We start from the raw sequence: 22,070 nt of genomic DNA, 5'->3' as shown, positions 1-22,070 counted from the left end.
CTTCGCTTCTGATGTGAATTTGGGTGCAGGCTCTTGTTTTCTTCTTCCCTTGCTCTCTTCCTGAGGAGGTGGGATGGTCTGGGTCGGTGGTGGCAACCGGAATTACCTTTTATCTGCTTTTCCTCTTAATCTTGGCAGTTCCAGGTGCTTTTCTCAGTTTGCTGACCAGGCCTTCGGTTCATCGCCCTCTTGACAGGAGTATCCTGCTTATCAACAAACCTGCGTTGTCTGGTAGGTAGTTTAATTTAATCTGAGATGAATCACATCTAGTTAATTTCTCTATAAACGATCAAAGAGGGTTGGGGCTGTAGAGCGGACTTTTAGCGGCAGCGGGTTCCCTTGGCTGCTTCGATTACATTACATTTCATTTTCCTAGTTAATGTCAATTTTAATACAACCCAACGACTATGAAAGCAACCTTTTTTTAAGAAAAAAGAAAGAAAAACGCTTTTTACACGTGATACACTTAAATGCCTCGAGGGCGGCGGTGGTTTTGCTGCTGGCCCCGGCAGCAGGAGGCGTTTCAACCTTTATATGTAATCGCCGTGTTATGAAAATAGCCCTTTTCTTACAAAAATCCCCGGTTTTAGAAGAAAACCTGCCCCGATTGCGCACCCACGTGCGGTGCCCGGCGCGGGAAGGACCCGGAAGCGCTTCCCCGCTTCCGGCAGCGCTTCCGGGTCAGACCCGCCCTCCCGGCCCCGCTTCCCGGCGCTGCCGGAAAGCCGGGAATGGCCCCCGGAGCGGCGGGGCTGGCCCTGCTGCTGGGCTGCTGGGCGCTGCCGGGTGAGTGCCCGGGCTGCTGGGGGTTTTGCCAGTCCTTCTGCCCTGGCTCGGTGGTGGGAAGCCGTAAAAATCACTTTATTTTCCCCTCCGTGACCCCAAGCGCAGTGGCGCGGTCGGCGGGCCCAGCGGGGCCTGGAGGAGCTGGAGAGGTGGGACCGTTCAACAAGGCCGAGTGCAAGGTCCTGCACTGGGGTCGGGACAGCACTCGTTGTCAAAACAGGCCGGGGGGTGAGGTGATAGAGCAGCCCTGCGGAAAAGGACTTGGGGGTCCTGGTGGAGGAAGAGCTGGACGTGAGCCAACAATGGGCGCTCGCAGCCCCGAAGGCCAGTCGCACCCTGGGCTGCATCGAAAGCAGCGTGGCCAGCAGGTCCAGAGAGGGGATTCTCCCCCTCTGCTCCGCTCTCCTGAGACCCCACCTGGAGTACCGTGTCCAGCTCTGGAGCCCTCAGCACAAGCAGGACATGGACCTGTTGGAGCGGGGCCAGAGGAGGCCACGAAGATGATCCGAGGGCTGGAGCCCCTCTGATGTGTGGACAGGCTGAGAGAGCTGGGGGGGTTCAGCCTGGAGAAGAGAAGGCTCCGGGGAGACCTTAGAGCCCCTTCCAGTCTCTGAAGGGACTACAGGAAAGCTGGGGAGGGGCTGTTTGCAAGGGCATGTAGCCATAGGACGGGGGGCAATGGTTTAAACTAGAGCAGGGTGGGTTTAGATGAGACATTAGGAAGAAGTTCTGTCCACTGAGGGTGGTGAGACACTGGCCCAGGTTGCCCAGAGAGGCATTCGAGGCCAGGCTCGATGCGTCTCTGAGCAACCTCATCAAGTTAAAGATGTCCCTACTCACTGCAGGGGTGTTGGACTGGATGGCCTTTAAAGATCCCTTCTAACCCAACACATTCTATCATTCTATGATTCATAGGTTCCTCTTTCCTCTAATTGCAGCAAACCGTTAATTTAAAGGAGCTGCCTTGGTGATTTCACCAGCCTGGAGCTGCCCTTTCCCGAGGGAAACACTGAAAACGCGACTCTAAAGTATTTTAAGCTTGTTATCAAAATATACGCAGGCCTCTACAAACGCTAATTAAAGTCATTTACTATATTGCCCCCGACATCCAGTAAGAAAGTGACTTTCTGGCAAATAATACACGCTGTCCTGTGTGGTCGTGTTTAAAAATTAACTTAAAAAAAAGAAGTTCTTGTACTGATTTTCTTCACTTTCAGCGTTCGGAAAGGATGAGAGCATGGTGCAGCTGCCCGGGGGGACGTTTCGGATGGGATCCGGGTCCCTGGAGAAGAGGAATGACGAGGGGCCTGTGAAGGAGGTGACGGTGAAGCCGTTCGCTATCGACAAATATCCCGTCACCAACGGGGATTTCAGGTAAAAGCAGAGGTTTGGGTTTGGGTCCCGGGGCAGGGGGACGCGGCGGCTGGTGCCGGGGCTGGTTCCTGCCTCTGAAACCCAGTGCTCAGCGCTGCCGGCACTTCCCTTGGGACAAAAAAAATATGTCTGTAATAAATCACCTCTATGGGTGGGAGCTGAAGCATCTTACCAGTGTGGCTTGTAAATGTGCTTCTTTTTTCCCCCCCTTTTCCCCTTTTTCCTCCCTTCTCCCTCCCTTTCCTTTCCCCCTTTTCCTTTCCCCCTTTTCCTTTCCCCCTTTTCCTTTCCCCCTTTTCCTTTCCCCCTTTTCCTTTCCCCCTTTTCCTTTCCCCCTTTTCCTTTCCCCCTTTTCCTTTCCCCCTTTTCCTTTCCCCCTTTTCCTTTCCCCCTTTTCCTTTCCCCCTTTTCCTTTCCCCCTTTTCCTTTCCCCCTTTTCCTTTCCCCCTTTTCCTTTCCCCCTTTTCCTTTCCCCCTTTTCCTTTCCCCCTTTTCCTTTCCCCCTTTTCCTTTCCCCCTTTTCCTTTCCCCCTTTTCCTTTCCCCCTTTTCCTTTCCCCCTTTTCCTTTCCCCCTTTTCCTTTCCCCCTTTTCCTTTCCCCCTTTTCCTTTCCCCCTTTTCCTTTCCCCCTTTTCCTTTCCCCCTTTTCCTTCCCCCTTTTCCTTTCCCCCTTTTCCTTTCCCCCTTTTCCTTTCCCCCTTTTCCTTTCCCCCTTTTCCTTTCCCCCTTTTCCTTTCCCCCTTTTCCTTTCCCCCTTTTCCTTTCCCCCTTTTCCTTTCCCCCTTTTCCTTTCCCCCTTTTCCTTTCCCCCTTTTCCTTTCCCCCTTTTCCTTTCCCCCTTTTCCTTTCCCCCTTTTCCTTTCCCCCTTTTCCTTTCCCCCTTTTCCTTTCCCCCTTTTCCTTTCCCCTTTTCCTTTCCCCCTTTTCCTTTCCCCCTTTTCCTTTCCCCCTTTTCCTTTCCCCCTTTTCCTTTCCCCCTTTTCCTTTCCCCCTTTTCCTTTCCCCCTTTTCCTTTCCCCCTTTTCCTTTCCCCCTTTTCCTTTCCCCCTTTTCCTTTCCCCCTTTTCCTTTCCCCCTTTTCCTTTCCCCCTTTTCCTTTCCCCCTTTTCCTTTCCCCCTTTTCCTTTCCCCCTTTTCCTTTCCCCCTTTTCCTTTCCCCCTTTTCCTTTCCCCCTTTTCCTTTCCCCCTTTTCCTTTCCCCCTTTTCCTTTCCCCCTTTTCCTTTCCCCCTTTTCCTTTCCCCCTTTTCCTTTCCCCCTTTTCCTTTCCCCCTTTTCCTTTCCCCCTTTTCCTTTCCCCCTTTTCCTTTCCCCCTTTTCCTTTCCCCCTTTTCCTTTCCCCCTTTTCCTTTCCCCCTTTTCCTTTCCCCCTTTTCCTTTCCCCCTTTTCCTTTCCCCCTTTTCCTTTCCCCCTTTTCCTTTCCCCCTTTTCCTTTCCCCCTTTTCCTTTCCCCCTTTTCCTTTCCCCCTTTTCCTTTCCCCCTTTTCCTTTCCCCCTTTTCCTTTCCCCCTTTTCCTTTCCCCCTTTTCCTTTCCCCCTTTTCCTTTCCCCCTTTTCCTTTCCCCCTTTTCCTTTCCCCCTTTTCCTTTCCCCCTTTTCCTTTCCCCCTTTTCCTTTCCCCCTTTTCCTTTCCCCCTTTTCCTTTCCCCCTTTTCCTTTCCCCCTTTTCCTTTCCCCCTTTTCCTTTCCCCCTTTTCCTTTCCCCCTTTTCCTTTCCCCCTTTTCCTTTCCCCCTTTTCCTTTCCCCCTTTTCCTTTCCCCCTTTTCCTTTCCCCCTTTTCCTTTCCCCCTTTTCCTTTCCCCCTTTTCCTTTCCCCCTTTTCCTTTCCCCCTTTTCCTTTCCCCCTTTTCCTTTCCCCCTTTTCCTTTCCCCCTTTTCCTTTCCCCCTTTTCCTTTCCCCCTTTTCCTTTCCCCCTTTTCCTTTCCCCCTTTTCCTTTCCCCCTTTTCCTTTCCCCCTTTTCCTTTCCCCCTTTTCCTTTCCCCCTTTTCCTTTCCCCCTTTTCCTTTCCCCCTTTTCCTTTCCCCCTTTTCCTTTCCCCCTTTTCCTTTCCCCCTTTTCCTTTCCCCCTTTTCCTTTCCCCCTTTTCCTTTCCCCCTTTTCCTTTCCCCCTTTTCCTTTCCCCCTTTTCCTTTCCCCCTTTTCCTTTCCCCCTTTTCCTTTCCCCCTTTTCCTTTCCCCCTTTCCCCCCACCCCATCCCACTCCTTCCCCCACTTTTTCCCTCCCTTCCCCTCCTCTTCCTTTTCCCCTTGTAAACCTGCTCTTAGTGTGTTTGTGTCTTTTCCTGACCACTGGGGGCCGTACTGCTTCAGATTCCAGGTCCCTACAGGTTCCGTTTCCATTTGGAAACACCAGACCGTTACAGCTCTTTTATGGAAGCCCTTGCACGGAGCACCAGTGCGTGCTCCGGGAAATGCCGTTATTTGCCCGGCTGAGCCCTCGTTGTTTAAAAAGAGCCAACACACACCAGTAACTGCCCAGTGACACTCAGGAACGGCAATTACTGCAGCTGGGGCAATGGGAGAACAAATGGGACAGGAGCAGGGGGAGGCGGTTCAGCGGCGTGTGACTTACTTTTGCATTTTGGGGGGGATTTAACTAACAGGAGCTATAAGTTTTAGTGGCTTTTAAGGGATTTTTTTGGTCTATGCAATTGTTATATTTTCTGGAAGCCCAGAGTGCAGGGTGAGTTTCCCTGCATAAGTAACATAAAAACGATCAGATCTGGGAGCAGATGCCAACGGGAGTGTTTTATGTGTGAAATGCGTATCCCAGCGAGCGGAGCTGTGCCGGGAAGGAGCCGGGGCTCTCGGCGGATGGGGTGTCTGTAGGTCCTGCACGTTTTGCCTTGCTCTGAACTTGGCGCACGTGCAGATGGCTGTATTTGGCGGTGCGGCTTGGCGGGGGAACTTACCCAGACGCCTGAGTGTGTTGTATTTATGCCAGGGAGTTTGTTAGAGAAAAGAAATACAAAACAGAAGCGGAAGCGTTTGGCTGGAGCTTTGTCTTTGAGGATTTCGTATCTGAAGAGCTGAAAAAAAAAGTCACCCAAAAACTGGAGGTAAATCTAAATCCTGTGGGGGCGCATTTCAGTGAAGATGGTGGAGGTGGTATCTCTGATCACATCCCTGTCTGACCTCTCTGTTTTAAGTAAAAAAAGCCCAGGAGGGGAGACCCTTGCCAGTATTGCTTTTCTGCTGAGTAGCAGCTAGCTCTCAGTGCAGAGCCTGGCCCTTCTCGGTGTTTTTTTCTTTAGTCTTGGGTTGTTTTGCTTTTGAAACTATCAGTAGGGTTGAGCCTGGGTTGATTTACGGCGCTCCTCTGTTAACGTCCTCTCCAAACGCTGTCAGACTGGGCTCCTGAGATGCTCCAGTGCGCTGGGAGAGAGAAAAGCACGTTTCAAAGTAGTTTACTAATTAAATCTTAAAATAGAAAAACTGAACAGCATGGGCTGCTTGATCTATTTTAATTTTTAAAAGCAAATGCCTCTACTCCTTTGGAAAGCACTGTGAAAATGCCAGTGATAACCCAGCTCAAACGGCAGCGTTTAACCATTTCCAGACTAACACTTGCTCTGCTTTACACACGCTGCTGTAGGACAGTGTCGGGGGCGTGTTGCCAGTTCAGCTTTAATCTGGTGTCGTTTCTTTTCCCAGTCTGCCCCTTGGTGGCTGCCCATCGAGAAGGCTTTTTGGCGACAGGTGGGTAAAAATCAGGTGCTGTGAGTCCCCTCCATGCTGGGAGCGTGTATGCGTTAGTGTGTGCTGAACCTTATCCACTGAAAATAGGGGGAAAAAATAACATTTCTGGTTGCTGCACTTGCCCTGTTCTGTCCTTTAGTCCCTTTTTAATTGGAAAGTTTATAAAATCAATTAAAATCTGTTTGATGCGATTCCTCCCAGCCCTCGGGTCCTGGCTCCAGCATCAAGGACAGGCTGGATTACCCGGTGCTGCACGTGAGCTGGAACGACGCGCGGGCGTTCTGTGCCTGGAAAGGGAAGAGGCTCCCGGCGGAGGAGGAGTGGGAATTTGCTGCCAGGGGAGGACTGGAGCGTACGTACCACCAGCTCCCACCTTCTTCCAAGCCGAAGTGTCGAGTTGTGGTAGTTCTACCAGATCCAAACCTCCATCCAGGGATGTTTTCAGAGGTTAATCTGGGGCTGAACCACCTCTTTTGGCCTGGGAGTTGAAATAATAATAGTAATAATAATAGCAAGAAAAAGTGGCTTATCTATGGTCTTGATGTATCCAAACAAAGCACTTCTGCCAGCTATAAAAATACCATGTCATGGGTTTGGGGCCAGGAGCGACCCCCGACATTGGTGCTGGCATCACTGGGGGGAGCGTGGGATGCCCCGGCGGGAGCGATGGTTTGTAAATGGGAAGCTGTGGCTGATTCCTGTCTCTCCTCGCTTCCTTGGCAGTGCCCGTAGGGGTTGGACGGACCAGCCCCGTTCGTGTAACCCCCCCTCAGTGTCCTGAGCTGGGCAGAAAAAGACGGTCCTAAAAGCCTGGTTAAAAATAGGGAAATGCAGAGGCTGGATTGACACAGGGGTAACGGGTGTCTCTTCCTCCTTGGCAGAGAGGGTGTATCCCTGGGGAAACAAGTTTCAGCCGAACCGCACAAATCTGTGGCAGGTAAGATCCTAAAAATCATCCTGTCTACTCTGAGCTCCTCTGAGGGTGGTGTTTAACTTGACCGCAGAGCGTGGGTGGCTGCGTGGTGCTGGGAAGCAATGCTGCCTTACCTGCAGGGTGCCAAAATCCGGCTCCTGGTCAGTTACCCGAAAACAGCTTTAGAGGGAGCAGACTCAGCCCAGCTTCCCTGGGAAACCGGGATTTCAGTGCTTCCAGAAATTCCTACATAACCAAGAATTCATACATAAATTTGTTTGAAAAGGAGGTTGTCTTGGGAGGACTTTAGATGGTTGATCTCCTCTCTCGGCCAGAAACGCTGCGTAGAGTTAATTTACAACAGAGAGTTGTTTCCATTATTTAAGTGTAGGGCGGTCCTGTGCAGAGCAGGACTGCGTGTGGCCTCGGCGGCGGCTCTGTGCTCGGAGTGATCTTTCTTCCTGCAGGGCAAGTTCCCGAGGGCCGACACGGCTGAAGACGGTTATCACGGCGTCTCTCCGGTGGCAGCGTTCCCTCCTCAGAACAACTACGGTACGGCCCAGATCCCAGATATCCCCCCCCAGTTTTAGGCATGGTGTCTGCTTCCTAAATGAACACTGATTATAAAATCCTGTAGTTGTAGAGGAGTTTCAGATACGATGTGGGATCACATCAGCATCTTGGTGGAATAACCAAGCCCAGCAGGAGCGCTGGTGGTTGTTGCTGACGTTGCCTGACGTGCACCCGGTGCACTTCAACGTCCCAAACCAGCCCCTGCTTCTAATTAGAAATCGCTTATTTTGCACTTCAGTGTGATTTACCTGAAAATCCTGAGCACGTTGTTTTGAGGGCGGCGGATGCCATGCCCTCATGCAGACGGGAAACGATGAGACACCTGAAAGGTCCAGTTCTAAACTGGGGCCAGTTTGAAATCCAGCAAAGAGCTCCTGCTTCCCAGTCTCACCATTAAACCACGCTCTTGCAGTGATGCTTTGAATGTTGCCCGCCCCCTCCCGTAAACCAAAATGCTTTTGCAGCCCTTAAAAATGTGCTGTTGTAATCCTGATGTGAACCCGTCGGTGTCTCAGGGCTGTACGACCTGCTGGGGAACACCTGGGAGTGGACGGCGACCGAGTACCGCGCTGCGGGGCTCTCGGCGAGGCAGCGTGCTCAGAAGATGCAGGTCCTGAGAGGTGCCTCGTGGATCGACACGGCAGACGGGTCTGCGAATCACAAAGCTCGTGTCACTACCAGGTAAGTCTGGGCGATGCCCAGGTGCTTTCTTCTGGCTTGGTTTTATTTGGAAGGGTTTTGTGGTTTGTTTTTTTTTTTAAAAGACGTTTGTTTGCTCCTACTCTCATTTCTCTTGAAGCAATTAGAAAAACACGCTAAAAAGACCGCTAATTTTTTTCCTGCTATAGATAACATTCCTAATTGCTTTTCAAGTTATAGAATGGTTTGGGTTGGAAGCGACCTTAAAGATCATCTAATTCCAACCCCGCTGCCATGTGTATTTTCCACCAAGTATTTAGAATAAAATACTTTTCTTGAAGTTCAAGGGACGTGGGAGACGTTTCTGGTCTGTTACAGAGGGTCGCATTGAAGGATGTAAGCATTGACTAGGCAGGATCCCTAACTTTGGGTCTCTTTTCCCCGTGAGAATGGGGAACACGCCGGACTCAGCCTCCGACAACCTCAGCTTCCGCTGCGCTGCTGACGTCCCGCCCGTCACGGCCGAGAAAAGCCGGACCAAACCCGAGCTCTGAAGGTCACTCGGGAAGACCTGAAGGCATTTTCTCCTGTGGAGACGAACCGTAACCCCCAGTGGTCACTTCCATTAAACCCAGACAGTTTTTAAAATTGAAAATAAATACTTTTAGCTAAAACTCCTTTCTGCACTGGGGTGTCAGCCAGGGTGGTTTGTCTTTAATGTCCTCTTGGTGCAGTAGATATTACAGCTCTCCTTTTGGTGTCCGTTCTAAATCAGCAGAGGGGTGCGTGCGTGTGGGACCGGGACGGAGCTGCTCCGACCCCCAGCCAGAGCGACCGAACAGCCACGGCCCCCCCGTGACAGCCAGCGTGGGGCTGCCCTGAGGGGCAGCTGCTGGGTGGGAGCAATGGGGACACAGCCCTGGAAGGGGGACTCATACATCAGTCCCCATCTCCTCGGGAAGTCCCAGCGTCGTACCTGCATCCGAGCCTTCCCGGAAGCGAAACAAGGCGCCTTTATTGACCCTTGAACAGTGGCAAAACCAGATGCGCTGGTTTCTGAGCGCGCGGGTGAGGCAAACCAGCGACCCGCCTCTCCCAGGTGTTCCAGCCAGCATAAGGGCTACAAACCGGCTGTGCACAACCTCTGTCACCAAAGCCCCGAGCACAGGGGTGGGCGAGGACGCCCCTCCGGGCACCGCTCAGCCCTTCTCTACCTGCGGCTGCCCCAAACGCGTCCCGCCCCGGGGCTGCGCTGAGCCTGCCCCAAGCGGCTCCGCTGCTCCGAGCGCAGCGGCAGCTGCAGCCGGTTACAGCTCTGTTGGATGCAGCTTCTCCAAACCCACCCCTTACAGCGGGCCGTACCCCGGGCACAGATCGCAGCCATCTGTGGGCTTATTTGCACCTGACCCGAGGCTAGCCGTATCTCTAAGAAAACGCAAAAACAACCCAAAACCACTAGTAGGTTTTCAAAGATTTTACTTGCCTTAACTCTGAGTAAACTCATCGGCTTACGCAGCGGCGATCAAAACAGCCCTTCCTCGGCTGCCAGGGTCAGCAAAATGGCCTTGCAGGTGTTCTCGAAGAGGGCGGCTCTGTTCTGCGCCTCCCCCTTCTTCACCCAGTGCCGGTAGGTCCTGAAGGCGCAGGCGTCGATCAGCTTGCGGACGGGCTTCAGGGCGTACGGGTCCCGCACCACCAGCTCCCTGGTGACCGACTTGACCAGCCGGTACTGGTAGTAAATACGGACGGACGCCAGGACGGTCAGACAGATCACCTGCGGCACGGGGAGGGGACAGGCTGGAATTCATCCTATAACGGCACCAGACCGGCCCCAGCGCATCCCACGTGGCTGTTATCGGTGTGGAGGAGTCGGGAGGGAGCCCAGCTCCTGGCACAGGGGTTTAGTCCCGTGTGAGCGTTACGGGCTTTTTCCAAGTGGGCCCTTAACATCAAAACTGCGGGTCAGTCCTAAATGTGTCACTTAATGCCACACTGGTACCTCTGAGCTGCTACAATGGCTGGCTATAGGGAAGGGAAGGGAAAAGATTCCTCTGTGTTATCAACTTTTGCATCATTTGATGCACCCACAGGATGTCAGGCTTATCAATTTCCCCTTAGAAGTGATCTTTTTCGGTATTTTTTTTTTCCTTATGAGAAGGAGGAGGCAGGCTTTTCCCTTTTCTTATTTAATCCTTTTCTATGAAAAAGCCCCTAAGAAGTACCAGAAATTAAGCACAAGGGTGCTTGGAGAAGGATTTCCACCCAGGCTGCCACATCCTGCCAAAGCCCAGGTCCATCAGCCGCCTTGAACTCCCAGTTTCTCCCAGCTCAGCTGGGAAACGCATCCCACCGCCCGGCTCCTGCAGCTCCCGGGCTCAGGGCGCTGAGACACCCCCAAACCCAACCTCACCTTAAATTTCCGGAAGGGGCTGAAGTGCCGGACCTCCTCCACATCGTACTGCTGGAAGAAGGGGTGGGCCAGCGCCTCGCAGGCCGTGTACCGCTGCCGTGGGTCCACCACCAGGAACCGGGAGATCTGCACGAGGGCACTGGCTCGAGTCGGGGTGTCCCAGATGTCTAAAATCCACCCCCCCAATAAGGTTTTCCCATCCCCAAACGCCTACCAGGTCCTTGACGGTGTCCGAGCGGTCGTCCCACTCCGGGGAGCCGAACTGGTAGTCCCCGTTCATGATCATCCGCAGCATCAGCATCTGCTTGCGGTGCCAGAAGGGAGGTGACCCGGCCAGCAAGGTGTACATGATCACCCCGGTGCTCCACCTGCGGGCAGCCCAGAGGGACCCTCCAGCCCCGAGCGGCACGGGGGGCACCCGGACGGGTCTGTGCCCCAAGGGTGGCTCGGTGCATCCCCCCAGCTGGGACATGCCGGGCTTTGCCACCCTGGAAAACCAGGAGGACGCTGCCCTGCGTGGTGTCTGATGGGGGAGGCTGAGCTCGCTGCTGGGGCTCGTTAGCGCTGATGGCTAATAAGGAGCAGGGACTGCTTGGGGTTTTTGAGTTGAGCTGATGTGGGGCTGCTCTCCTGGATGCTGCGGGAGGAGGCTGTGCGTCGGAGGTATTTGCCTTTCCTAGTTTTTCTTGGGCTTTCTAGGGGAGGGAGAGGATGTGGGAGGTGGTGGGACCAGTGAGGCTGGATGCTCTGGGGCTGTCTCAGGGCAGGCTGCGGTGTGCGGTGTCCTGGCGTGGGAGTTAACGGAGGCATTAAAACCGAAAAGGGGCTGAAATGTCCCAGTGTGTTTCGAGTGGTTGGTTAAATCTCCGACTGCTGCAGGTCCGCGCCTGAAGCCACCAGAGATGGTGGCGGAGTCCCTGCAGGGCTCTGATGGGCTTCCCCGAGCTGGTTGCTCTCTCAGGGGCTGCCTCGGGTTCATGTCTTGCGACGGGGTGTGTTTAAAAAGCCCTGTGTCTTGGAGCCCAGCCCGAGTTGATTTTTATGAGCAGAAAGCGTTGCTTTCCCTCTTCCCCAATGGGCCAAAGCGGGGAGACGGGCTCGTCCCCAGGCTGCTGCTCCCCCAGCTCTGCGCCAGAGCCCCCAGCCCGCCAGGACAGCCCCGCCTGGCCCCCCCGGGGGTGTTTTTCTGGGCATCGCTTAATTCCTTCCAAACACTCGAACGGGTCCCCATCTGCACAACTCCCGCCGTGCCTCAAACCAGGCGCGTTTTGGGAGCAGCCCGAGGGGCGAGGCGGGAGGGCAAACGGCTCACTCACATGTCGACCTCCTTCCCGTAGCCCTGGTGCTCGTCGTCCATGGAGCACTGCAGGATCTCGGGGGCCAGGTAGCCAGGCGTGCCGCAGATCTCTGCGAAGATGGGGCAGAGCATCCCCCTGAGCCCGCCGGGAGGGTTTGTGCCATCCCCACACACCCCCCCGCAGCAGTCGAGGAGGGGGTCGGGATCCCAGGCGGGATCTTTGCAGGGATGGCGCTCGCAAGGGAGTAACTGCAGCTTGCGTGCGTCTCGCTGGTGACTTCTCTTGGTGGATTATAATGGCTAAAATGTGAGTGAAGAGAGTGATGGGGATGCTGGTGGGAGGGGGACGCCTGTTGTTTGTTATGTGGCTCCAAGGAGGGAGCGGGAGTGGGGGAAAAAACCTTAACGTTGGGCAGCAAATGGATGGGGTAACGGGGCTCAGCTGGAGGGGAAACAAGGGGAAGGAACAGGATGGTTTTCCTAATGGGCAGCAACTTCTTCGTGGCGAGGAGTGCGGTGCGGAGGCTGTGCCGCAGGCAGAGCCGGGCTTGTGCGTGAGCAGGAGGACACCCCAAGCCAACGGGCACCAATTTGCACCCGCGGCAGCAAGACCGGCCCCAAGGAGACGGTGGGGCTGGAAAGACTCCGCCGACTCCCCGTGGGCACTGCAGCAATGGGGTGGACCCGGGCCAGCCCAGCATCACCCCCGCCTCGCCGTCCTCCTACCTTTGAGCTTCTCGTTCTCGCGCAGCTGGCAGGAGAAGCCGAAGTCCGTCAGCTTAATGTTCATGTCGTCGTCCAGGAGGATGTTCTCCGGCTTCAGGTCCCGGTGGACGATGTTGATGGAGTGGAGGTACTGGATCACTTCCAGCAGCGCGCGCATGATTTTCCTGGGGATGGGTGACAGCACTTCTCCTAGCCCGAACGCCCACCGGCACCGCGCTCCCGGGGATGGGATGGGATGGGGACAGGGAAAGGGACGGTGCAGCTCAGCCCCCGTCTCTGAGCGCAGGGCAGAGCCCGGGGTGCTGCTTTGCCCGTGGGTGCCATGCCGGCTGCAAGGTCACCCTTCGAACCCCCGGCTCTACTTTCGCAACGTGATTCTCGGCCATCTGCATCAGGCCTTACCTGGTTTCCTTCTCGCTCAAGGTGACTTTCTCGGTGAGGTAGTCGAAGAGCTCCCCTCTCTTCATCCTGCGTGCGGGAGGGAAAGTGGAGGCAGGGAAATGGGTGGCAAACTGTCCCCGAGCCCCTGGGGAGGATCGCTGCCCCTTGACAGCCCCAGGGCACCCACTGCACAAAACGACAAGCCAACTTGTTCATTACAAGGAGTAAAAATGTCTCCGTGTTGCTGCAAAACATCAGGCAAGAGGAGGAAAGGCAGTCCCCGGAGAGGGTGGGTTTTGGATGGGACAGGGAGGGGGCTCTCCCGGCACCATCCCCCTCCGCTGACGTCCATTGCGCTGCCCCGGCGTCAGGGGTGGCGGCGTCACGCGCGCCCTGGTCCCGCTGGGCATATAAATAACCCGCAGGGACGTGTGACGGCTCCCACCAAAGGTTACGGGGAAACCTGAGCAGCGCGGAGCCGCTGACGGAGGGGAAACGCTGCCGGCTCATTTCTACCTTAAGCAAGAGCTGGTTGTGTGTGTCGTGTCCCCCCCACCCCTGCTTTGCCTTGTCTGGGCCATAAAAAGCTGGGGCGAGCGTGGGCTGGTGGCCATCTGCAGAGCGGGAATGGGCTTGGGGAGACGGTGCCGGGCAAGCTGGTACTTACAGGTCAAACACCAAGAAGAAGAAGGTGCTGGATTCATAGCTGTCCTTCAGCTGGACTGCAATAAAAGAGGGGGGCTGTGAGCACAGCATATAGCATGTTCCTGTCCGTAATTGCTCATCTAATTGAATTAACGAGGAGTTGATCTTTGCCGGAGTTTTGGTAGGGAGACGACCTGGGCAGCGTGGGCGCTGCTGGCGTGCGCGCAGAGGTAGCGCAAATGATGCTCTGGGCAGGCGTCCTGTGTTGCGTTAGGACCAGCGGAGGTCTGATTCTCCAGGGATTTCACCCCAAAAACCCTTTCTGGGGACACCTCGAAGAATAAATGTGGCAGAACCACCCCCTCCCCGCCTCGCCCTGATGCTCCGAGCCTGACTTACTGACGTTGGGGTGGCCCGAGACTTTCCGGAGAATGTCGATCTCTTTAGCGGTGGCTTCTCGCAGTTCCTGCACCTCCTTGGGGGATATGTTACCCGCCGTGATGTCGATGATCTTCACGGCATATTCCTGCCGGGTGGCTTTGTGAATGCACCGACGGACGACGCTGCTCACCCCCCTGCCAGGGACAACACAGACCAGATGGGGGTTTCCACTCCTCCCCATCCAGCCTGACTCCACGGCCGTGCCGTCGGCTGGCTGGTATTTTCATCTACAAGTGGGTTTTGCTCTGTCTTGGTGGGACAGAAGGTTTTGAGCTGATGGGAAGTGCTTCTTCATGCTCTTTTTAACCCCGTGCTGCTACGGGCCCTGTTCCTATCGGGTTCCCAGGGGATGCTGTTGCTCTCAGGTACTGGAGCAGGTGAAATCGCAGCTTGCCAAGAACAAGCTTTACCTGCCCAAAACTTCCTTCGGCTCATATTTTTCATAAAACTCCTTGGACGAGTTCCAGTCGGGTAAGTCGTCTTCCTTGGTCATCTCTGGCTCCTGCCTGGTGGCACTCGGGGCTCCTGTGCCGGCGGAAAGGGGCTGAGGGGCTGTAAGCAGAAAAGAGCCAGGATGGGCACTCACTGCACCCAGGGCAGGAGCAGGGACCTGCCCCATCCCCGATCCCCACCGGAGGGGAAAACATTGAGCTGGAGGAGAAGGGAGGAGGTGGAAGAGGAGGAGGTCCCTTCCAACCTAGACAGTTCTATGAATCGATGAGGAGGAAGGTCCTGGACCACAGACCAAAAAGGGACGTTTTGCTGGTTGGAAAAGCAAAGCTTTGCCCTCAGGACCCTGTGGAGATCCTGTCGAGGACAACAGGAGAAGTCCCACTGAGTCACCCCCAGCCTGGCTGTCCCCGGAGGCAGAAGGAGCCCGGCTGGGGCCAAAGGCGTTGGGAAGCACTGTGGCACCCCAAAACCTCGGCCCTTCCTGCAGAGCATCCGCACCCAGCTCACAGGGCGTCATCCTCCAGCTCCTACCGCGTGCTGAGGGCTACGCCACGCTCCTCCGGGTCCCTCCCACCCGGGAAAGCAATTTAATTCATTTTTAAGACTCCCGCTGTGGGGAGGCAGTGGCTGAACTGAACCTTAAGCTCACAAAGGCGCGCAGCAGCAAGGGGGGTGCTGGCACAGCGGGTCCAAGGGTCCCCAACAGCAGCAGCCTCCAGAAACGTCACCCCACACCGACGTCACCTAAAGACCCCTGCAAAGCGCTGAAACCCGCCTTGCCTGCCTTTTTTTTTTTTTTTCCCTGATTATTTCGAAGATAACAAAGTTGCCCGGAATAGTTTGGCTGAGAACAAGGTGGAAAAAATAGCGTTTAAAGTAAAGGGGAAAGGACCTAGGAGGGAAAATGGGTGCTGAGGGACAGGGAAGCGGCGTGGGGGGCTCGGCGGGGCAGGTGGGGGACTGGGTGGCCAGGGACAGCCAGCGCCGTGGGGTCAGCCGGGGCCGAGCCAGCCTGAGGACAGCAGCCAAGCGAGATTCCTCGGCCGCGCGCTGCCAAGCTGCCTCCAAAACTCCCGAAAAGCTTTTGTCCCGTTTATTTTTTAGTTTTGTTTGGGGGTTTTTTTTGGTATGTGCTGCCATTGATGGAGCGGTATGACAATATTCTGATTGGAGGGGGGGGGAATAATCAGTAGTCCTGGTCCCTAATTTTCACCAGCGTTTCCCTTTAAGCCCTGGGAACTGAATGTCCTCAGCTTGTTCCTGCGCCTGGCGTTGCTGAAATCCCAATTGTCCAGGTCCAACTGCTCCGCAAACATAGACGGAGACCCGGCAGCGAGTGCGGAAAGCAGCTCTCATAAGCCTGGGCAGCCAAACTGTCACTTTGGGGTGACAGTTTGTTGCTGGGGAAGGGACAGTAAGTGGGCAAGACAGCCTCCATAATGCAGGTTTTCCTTCGCCCTTCTCTCCGAGGGGGCAATAACTCCGGCAGGACGCTGCCGGGCAGGTTTGCGTCTCTAAGTACGTTTAAATCTTATTATCAATGCGTTATCTGTCCTGACCCGGATATAAAGACTGATGCGGTGTTTCAAGTATCTGTCAGCTGCTGGGAGGGATGTCTGATGGGGGTTGGAGCGTTTCTAAACAGCCATGAGTTTGATAAAATTGCTAATATTTTAGCCATTGGAAATATTGTGAGCAATGCCGAAGCAAGTCTGGGCTGAAATCACAAATGAGAGGCAGGAACAGGGAGTAAGGAAAAGAAAACACCTCTGGGGGTGGTGGGTGGGAGAAACAACAGCTTGGATTTCTTGGAAGCTGAAAAATCAGAAGTCCTGGGGGTTGGTGGTGGTGTGGGGAAGGGCTGGAGGTCCGTTACCACCTGCTTCCAGGAGGAAAAAGCCCCGGAGTTTGTTTAAAACATCCCGGTGGCGCAGAAGCAGCTGGTGCGGGGCACCAACGGGATAAGCCGGGTTTATTATCAGCGCCGTAGGAGCTCCGGGGGAGGGCAACGGGTGGGGAAAGGGGGTCGGGGTGGGTAAAAGGGGGTCGGGGGGGGAAGGTGTCTGTCCCGAGGGAGAGGTGCCGGACTGCGAACGGCGTTGGCTGTTCCCCCCCCCGCCCCCGCGGCGTGTGCGCGCAAACGGGGGTTTCGCATGTTCCCCTCGCTAAATATTCGATAGCATGCAAAGATTTATTGAGATAAATCTAGAAAGCCCAAGGTAAAGCCAGCTTTTAGGCCACTTTTCCCCCCACCCCGCCACGGTTCCCACCCCACCTCCTGCACCGACACCTCCCGGGGCGGGCGCGGAGCCCCGGCCGGCTCCCGGTGAGAACGCTTAAAATAATAATCCCGAAATCGAGCTAAAACCAACCCCGCCGGCTTCGAAATCCTCCCCGCCCTTCAAGCACCCTTCCTCCCGACCCCGGCTGCCGGCCTCACCTCGCTGCGGGCAGCCTGGCTCCCTTCCCCGGGCCCGGGGCGGGCGATGGCGGGCGGGCGGGGAGCGGGGCCTGGGCGCCGCCGGGCGACGCGGGGGAGCTGCCGCCGGTCCCGCTGCTGGCTCAGGGCCGCCCGGCTCCGCCGAGCCAAAAATAAAGGGTAAGGCGGCTTGGCACGGCGGGGCGTGAGGCGGAGGAGCGGGGGGAGAGCCCGGGCACCCCCCGCGGCGGGCCGCGGAAGAGGCGCGGAGGTTCGGGGACTTCCCCCGCCGGCCTTAACCCTTCCCTGGGCTCGGCCCTGGGGATAAAAGGCCGGTTCGGGGGGGTGTCCGAGCCGCCGGGAGGGCTCGGCTGGCCCGGTCGCCGCTAGCCCAGGTCGCCCGGGGGGTTGTTGCCGTCCCAGCGTTGCGAATTGTAAAACCGTTGTGCTTTTCCCAAAATCCGCATCTCCCCAGAAGATTTCAGGGCGCTCTGCTGCAAACTCAGCCGCAGGCGTTTGTGGCCCAAAATGCCTTTTTTTTTTTCTATTTTTCTCCCCCCCAGGAGGGTGAAACGCCCGGTAACAGAGGCGCCGGCTCCATCCGCAGAAGCAAAACCGCTCGTGTCACCGGGAAAAGGCAGTTTTTGTCCTCGTCCCCCTATTTTGAGGTAGCCCCCCCTCCCCATTTTGAATACCGATTTCATCTTTTCATTTCCACATCAGAGATGGGGGCTCTTGGCAACAGGCAGAACACCCAGCTGTGTAAAAGGCAGGTCATGCTGTGGAAGTATTTTTAGCAGGAATTGCACTTTTTGGTGCAATGTTATTCCCCGACACGCTCTCCCCCACCCCCAGTTCACCTTCCCGGTACTGTCAGTGCAGGGTTTACGACACCCCTGAAGTGTTTACTCTGCAGGGCCTGAGCTGGCTGCTCCCTCTGATGGAAAAAGGAGGGTTTGCACCAGTAAATACTTTAAGTATTCATTTATTTTTTTTACTTCGTGTGGCAGCAGTTGCTTTGTCACTAAGCCGAGTGCGAGGAGGAAAAGGTCATAGCACCCGCAGTCGGCTAGACCTTCTCATTTCAGTCCACAACTCCCATTACGAGCTGGAGGAAGAAAAAACCCACAGCCTCAGCTCGCGTCACTGGGAACTGCGAGTCCGATGTAAAACGGTGCTGTCTTAGAAGTGCAGAGCTGCTCGATATCGCACAGGCTCGCGCAGGTAACGGCCTACCACCGAGACTCCCTCTGAGCAGAGGGAAGGTATTTCTCAGAATCTCTTGAATCTGAATATAGAGCTTGTTTCTAAAAGTTTTTAATCAGAAGTCGCCTGGGGGGTTCAAATGCTCAAGCAGGAGATGTCTGGCAACTGCTGAGCTACTGTTCCTGAACTCCTGCAGCTCCGGCCCCTCAGGCACCGCTGCTGGCACACGGACGCCTGCCAAAATCAGTCCTGACCTGCTCGCCCTCGAGACTCAACTCCAAAGTCCACTAAAGCACAGTACTTCTACAGAGAGAAGTTTATTTATACACGTACCACTTACATTCAACACAACAATCAGCAAACCGGTTAACCCAAATTAGTTCATTCTGCTTTATTGCTCATTCTTCCATTTTGTGCTAAGTTAATTTGCGGCTGTAAATTGTATCACATCTGTAGCGGCTACAGCAGGAATCAAGCCATGAGGAGGACCATAGTGTGAATACATGGACTAACAAGGTATCAGACAGCTTTAGACTTTATTACTGAAGCTTTTTTCCATTCATAGGTCAGTTCCTGTAAGATGGTCTTCAGCAACCTTGTTCTGAAGGCTTAGGCTAAACCTGCAAGGCAAGATATTATTACAGTTAATCAGAGTAAGTTTTGAGTCCCTGAACTGCAGGGGGTCTTTCCTGCTATAAAGCAGGTTGTTAGGGTGTTCCCTCTCCCCTCATCTGTTTGCTGGGAGGTGTTGAGCTGCAGACTTCAGCCGTGCACCCCGATACCCGCATTGAGCAGTCTCTTTTCTCCCAGCTCAGGACTGTTTGTCTGTTGTGCCAAACAGGCGCTTGTACAGGCCAGCAATGCTACACTGATTCTCCAAGCACACTGCCACCGCCCTCCTAAATAGTTAGCTTCAGCACAAAAGCTTCAGGAATTCATCCTCTCTCCACCCTAGCACCTCCAGCTACACATACAGGACCAAACCAGGAAGATAAAAAGAACAGCAACTTGCTTTAACTGACTTTAGTGTACGTGCTCTGTATCAACCCCTGTTCTTCACTGGATGGATTGAAAAAAAAGACATTACCACAATAATTTCACCGATTACCTCATTTAATAGCACTCTGGTAGCGCTGTCTACTTACCATTAGCAAACCTGCACTGCTTCAGTACTTCACTGAAGCCCTCGCACAGCTTGAGGTCAGTCTGGTTCTGCGCGCACTCCAGGAATTGTTTCATTTCATACTGGCAAGGAGCAAACTGCGACTGCTGCTGCTGCTGGTAGGCAGGCTGAGCTGCCTGGGGCTCCTGAAATGGCAGACGCCTCCGTAAGCACCTGTGTGACAGCTCCAGCCTACGAAGCCCCACCACCCCCATACTGCTTGCTGTGTATGCCTTCCCTGCGTTTTAGTCAAAATGTTGTGCTAGTGTTACTTTTTAAATGGAAAACAAAGAATGGGCTGAAGTACAAAATAGCTTCCAGCAGTGGCGTGACACATTCTCAACAGTTTTGTAAGTTACAGTTAGGTAACTCTGGATACCAGCTGGGCAAGGTAACAACACTATCTTAATGTCTGAGCAGCACAAAAAGGTCTTGCAAGAGATCTTACTGTCATCAGACCTGGAACACGAAGTCCTGTCTGAATCAGAGGGGCACTACAGCATAAAAGAACACTAATACCCTACCACAAGCACTCGTGCATCCCTTTGAACTACTTTTAGACACTCATGGTGATTGTGGTTGTTACAGTGGAGACTGAGTCACTGAAGTTACCTCAGCTTTCCCAGCCATGATTTGTGTGGTCTTTATGTCTATAGCAATCACATCAGCCCAAGTTACATGACATGCCACATTAACTGCGCCTCATTAGTTGGTGTCCAGTTGTATTTTCTCTTACCTGATAAGTAATATCAGGCCTTGCAGCTTCAGAGCTGCTTCCTCCACTAAATCCTCCTGTAAGCGCGTGACCTATAGTATGGCCTACAGCAGAGCCGACAGCAACTCCGGCAGCGGTTGTAGCCATCTGTGCCATCAGCCCAGGCTGCTTCGGTGCAGGAGCAGCCACAGCAGAAGGTGGTGTCGCTGCTGGGACAGGTGCCCGAGCAGCAGGCGCCGGTGATGCAGCTCTCATTGGTGGTGCCCGACTGCAAGGACATAAAAGAGAAACCTCACATCACCACTCCAAACTCAAACCAGGCAGAGGCCCCTGGTCGCCGGGCGCGTTTGCAATTCGTCCTTGTTACACCCTGCCCCTTGATGGCTGGAACTCAGCGTTCTAGTGAGTGATTTATGCACAACAAGGTCAGGCTAGCTGGCTTCTTTTTGGTTGCGTTTTAAAGGCCAACCGCACCCCCACACCCCAGAGGGCCGCGCTGCTTTGCGGGAAATGAGATATAACCTGAAAGGGGCTGATGAAGTAGGGCCCTTGAAAAAGGGGCTGATGAAATAGGGCTCAGGCACCGAGCACTGAGCAGATCCACTTCTATCCCCGCCAAGCGCCCTCCCCGCTCCGCTCACCGAGCTCAAAGCAGCCGGGCCACCCCTCACCGTGTCCGTTACCCCCCACCCCGGTGCGTCACCCAGACCCGGAATGGCGGAAAGGCCTTTGCGGCCTACACAGGGGCGGGGAAGGAAAGGAGAAGGGAAGGGGCCCAGCAGCCCTCACCTGGCGGGGGGCGCCACGCGGGACGTGCGGCTCCGGCCACCCCTGGGCATGGCGGGGCTGAGGCGGGGTTCGCTGAGGAGAGACGAGGGTAGACGAAGGAGCACGGCCCGCCGCCGACCGCCGCCGCTGAAGGTCACACGACACACGCCGCGCGTGCGCGCCTGCGTCACCGCGTAACGCCGCGCGGGGAGGGCGGGGCTCACGCCGGCCCCGCCCCTTCCACCGCCCTCTTGAGGGGACGCCGCGGAGCGGGAAAAGGCGAAGTGAGGGAGCGACCGCGGAGCGGGCGAGGGACGGCGACGGGTCCCGCTGTGCGACGGTGGAGTGAGGGAGGGACGGCGGCGGGTCCCACTGTACGGCTGTAGTGGGCGGGAGGGCGGCGGATCCCGCTGTACGACGGGGGAGTGAGGGAGGGACGGCGGCGGGTCTGGGTGTACGACGGCGGTGGGTGGGTGGGTGGGTGGGTGGGTGGGAGGGAGGGGTGGCGGCAGGTCCCGCTGCGAAAATAAACAATTAAACTGCGTTTAAGCCTGTGCCTGCCCTGTGAGGATCACTCTCTGGAGAGTGGCAGCATGCAAGACGGTGAAGGCCTTCAGCCTCTCATGGAATTGCTAAGTTTTACCCAAAAGGTTGGGGTCCATGGTGATCCACCCCAAAAAAAGTGTGAGGGCACCTCCAGCCCCCCACTGCCCCATGCACAAGACACATCTGCACGGGCCAGCATATGCTCTTTGGGTTTGCGTTTTGAGACACTGTCCGTAGTTTGAGGAATGTCTTTTATTAATTAAGTTGTTATTTTTATACACAGCAGCTCTAACATGGGATACATCACGAGAGTACCAGGGTCACCGGTTGCTCCAGCAAGCCTTGACCCCATCTCAGCTGTTTGGGGAGCTCTGCACACCTGAGTCAGGGTTTGGAAGGTGGCTGCTTTTTTGGTGGGGAAAAAAAAAAAAAGGAAGGAAAAAAGGCTGTGAAGTTAGGAGACAGATGGTGAAAGATGGCTTGAAAAGACTAGCGTTGTGTAGCCTAGGGAGGGGAAAGCAATAAAATGTAGTCATGATGCTAAATCCAAAGCTGTTATGATAAAGTGAACAGCACTGCACTTTGTTATTATGTTATGTTATATGGTATATACGTTATTATGTTACGGAGGGAGTGATTTAGACAAAACACAAATGATTACTGGAAGCTGGTGTGAGTTTATTAAGTTTAACCATACCAGACCTTTAGAGAAGAATGAATCATTTAATAAGGATAAGGAGAAAGACACAAGTTATATAACTTGGAATATAATTAAAACACAGCCCCTAGATTTTACTACGTAAGTCCAGATATACCAGAGGTAAAACTGTTCTGCTGGAATCTGATCCTTATTTACTCAGTTAACACAGCGCACAAGTTGTTTGGTTTTTTTTCTTGACCCATTGAAAATAATG

General features: G+C 54.7%; 3 protein-coding genes across 7 annotated transcripts; 1 reads left to right on the top strand and 2 right to left on the bottom strand.

Annotated features, from left to right (window-relative positions):
- The first annotated feature begins 690 nt into the window (after positions 1–690).
- SUMF2 (sulfatase modifying factor 2) lies at positions 691–8,673 on the top strand. Of its 2 annotated transcripts, none has more exons than XM_063341229.1 (9): positions 691–786; positions 2,004–2,160; positions 5,108–5,222; positions 5,818–5,862; positions 6,064–6,214; positions 6,744–6,799; positions 7,243–7,327; positions 7,864–8,029; positions 8,436–8,673. In XM_063341229.1, the coding sequence occupies exons 1-9, from the start codon at positions 732–734 to the stop codon at positions 8,539–8,541; spliced, it is 936 nt and encodes a 311-aa protein (XP_063197299.1). In that variant the 5' UTR covers positions 691–731; the 3' UTR covers positions 8,542–8,673. The 2 variants fall into 2 exon arrangements, with proteins under 2 accessions (XP_063197299.1, XP_063197300.1); XM_063341230.1 differs by having other exon boundaries at positions 8,366–8,502.
- PHKG1 (phosphorylase kinase catalytic subunit gamma 1) lies at positions 5,989–17,006 on the bottom strand. Of its 4 annotated transcripts, XR_010071961.1 has the most exons (12): positions 16,781–17,005; positions 14,298–14,431; positions 13,846–14,021; positions 13,469–13,523; positions 12,823–12,888; positions 12,421–12,584; positions 11,714–11,804; positions 10,612–10,765; positions 10,398–10,523; positions 9,471–9,761; positions 6,910–7,998; positions 5,989–6,340 (listed from the first exon to the last, which is right to left on the bottom strand). XR_010071961.1 is itself a non-coding variant. In XM_063341227.1 (11 exons), the coding sequence occupies exons 2-10, from the start codon at positions 14,378–14,380 to the stop codon at positions 9,510–9,512; spliced, it is 1,167 nt and encodes a 388-aa protein (XP_063197297.1). In that variant the 5' UTR covers positions 14,381–14,439; positions 16,781–17,006; the 3' UTR covers positions 5,989–7,998; positions 9,471–9,509. The 4 variants fall into 4 exon arrangements, 3 of the variants coding, with proteins under 3 accessions (XP_063197297.1, XP_063197296.1, XP_063197298.1); XM_063341227.1 differs by having other exon boundaries at positions 5,989–7,998; positions 14,298–14,439; positions 16,781–17,006; XM_063341226.1 differs by having other exon boundaries at positions 5,989–7,998.
- Positions 17,007–18,262: 1,256 nt separating this feature from the next.
- On the bottom strand, positions 18,263–20,801 carry CHCHD2 (coiled-coil-helix-coiled-coil-helix domain containing 2). Its single transcript, XM_063342195.1, has 4 exons — positions 20,632–20,801; positions 19,864–20,110; positions 19,111–19,273; positions 18,263–18,585 (listed from the first exon to the last, which is right to left on the bottom strand). Exons 1-4 carry the CDS (start codon positions 20,679–20,681, stop codon positions 18,575–18,577), a joined length of 471 nt encoding a protein of 156 aa, XP_063198265.1. The 5' UTR covers positions 20,682–20,801; the 3' UTR covers positions 18,263–18,574.
- Between the last annotated feature and the right edge of the window lie 1,269 nt (positions 20,802–22,070).

This window comes from Chroicocephalus ridibundus, chromosome 7, assembly GCF_963924245.1.
Source record: "Chroicocephalus ridibundus chromosome 7, bChrRid1.1, whole genome shotgun sequence".
Lineage (NCBI taxonomy): Eukaryota > Metazoa > Chordata > Aves > Charadriiformes > Laridae > Chroicocephalus > Chroicocephalus ridibundus.
Note: the sequence above shows the minus strand (reverse complement) of the source record. Positions and strands in the feature narration are given on the sequence as shown.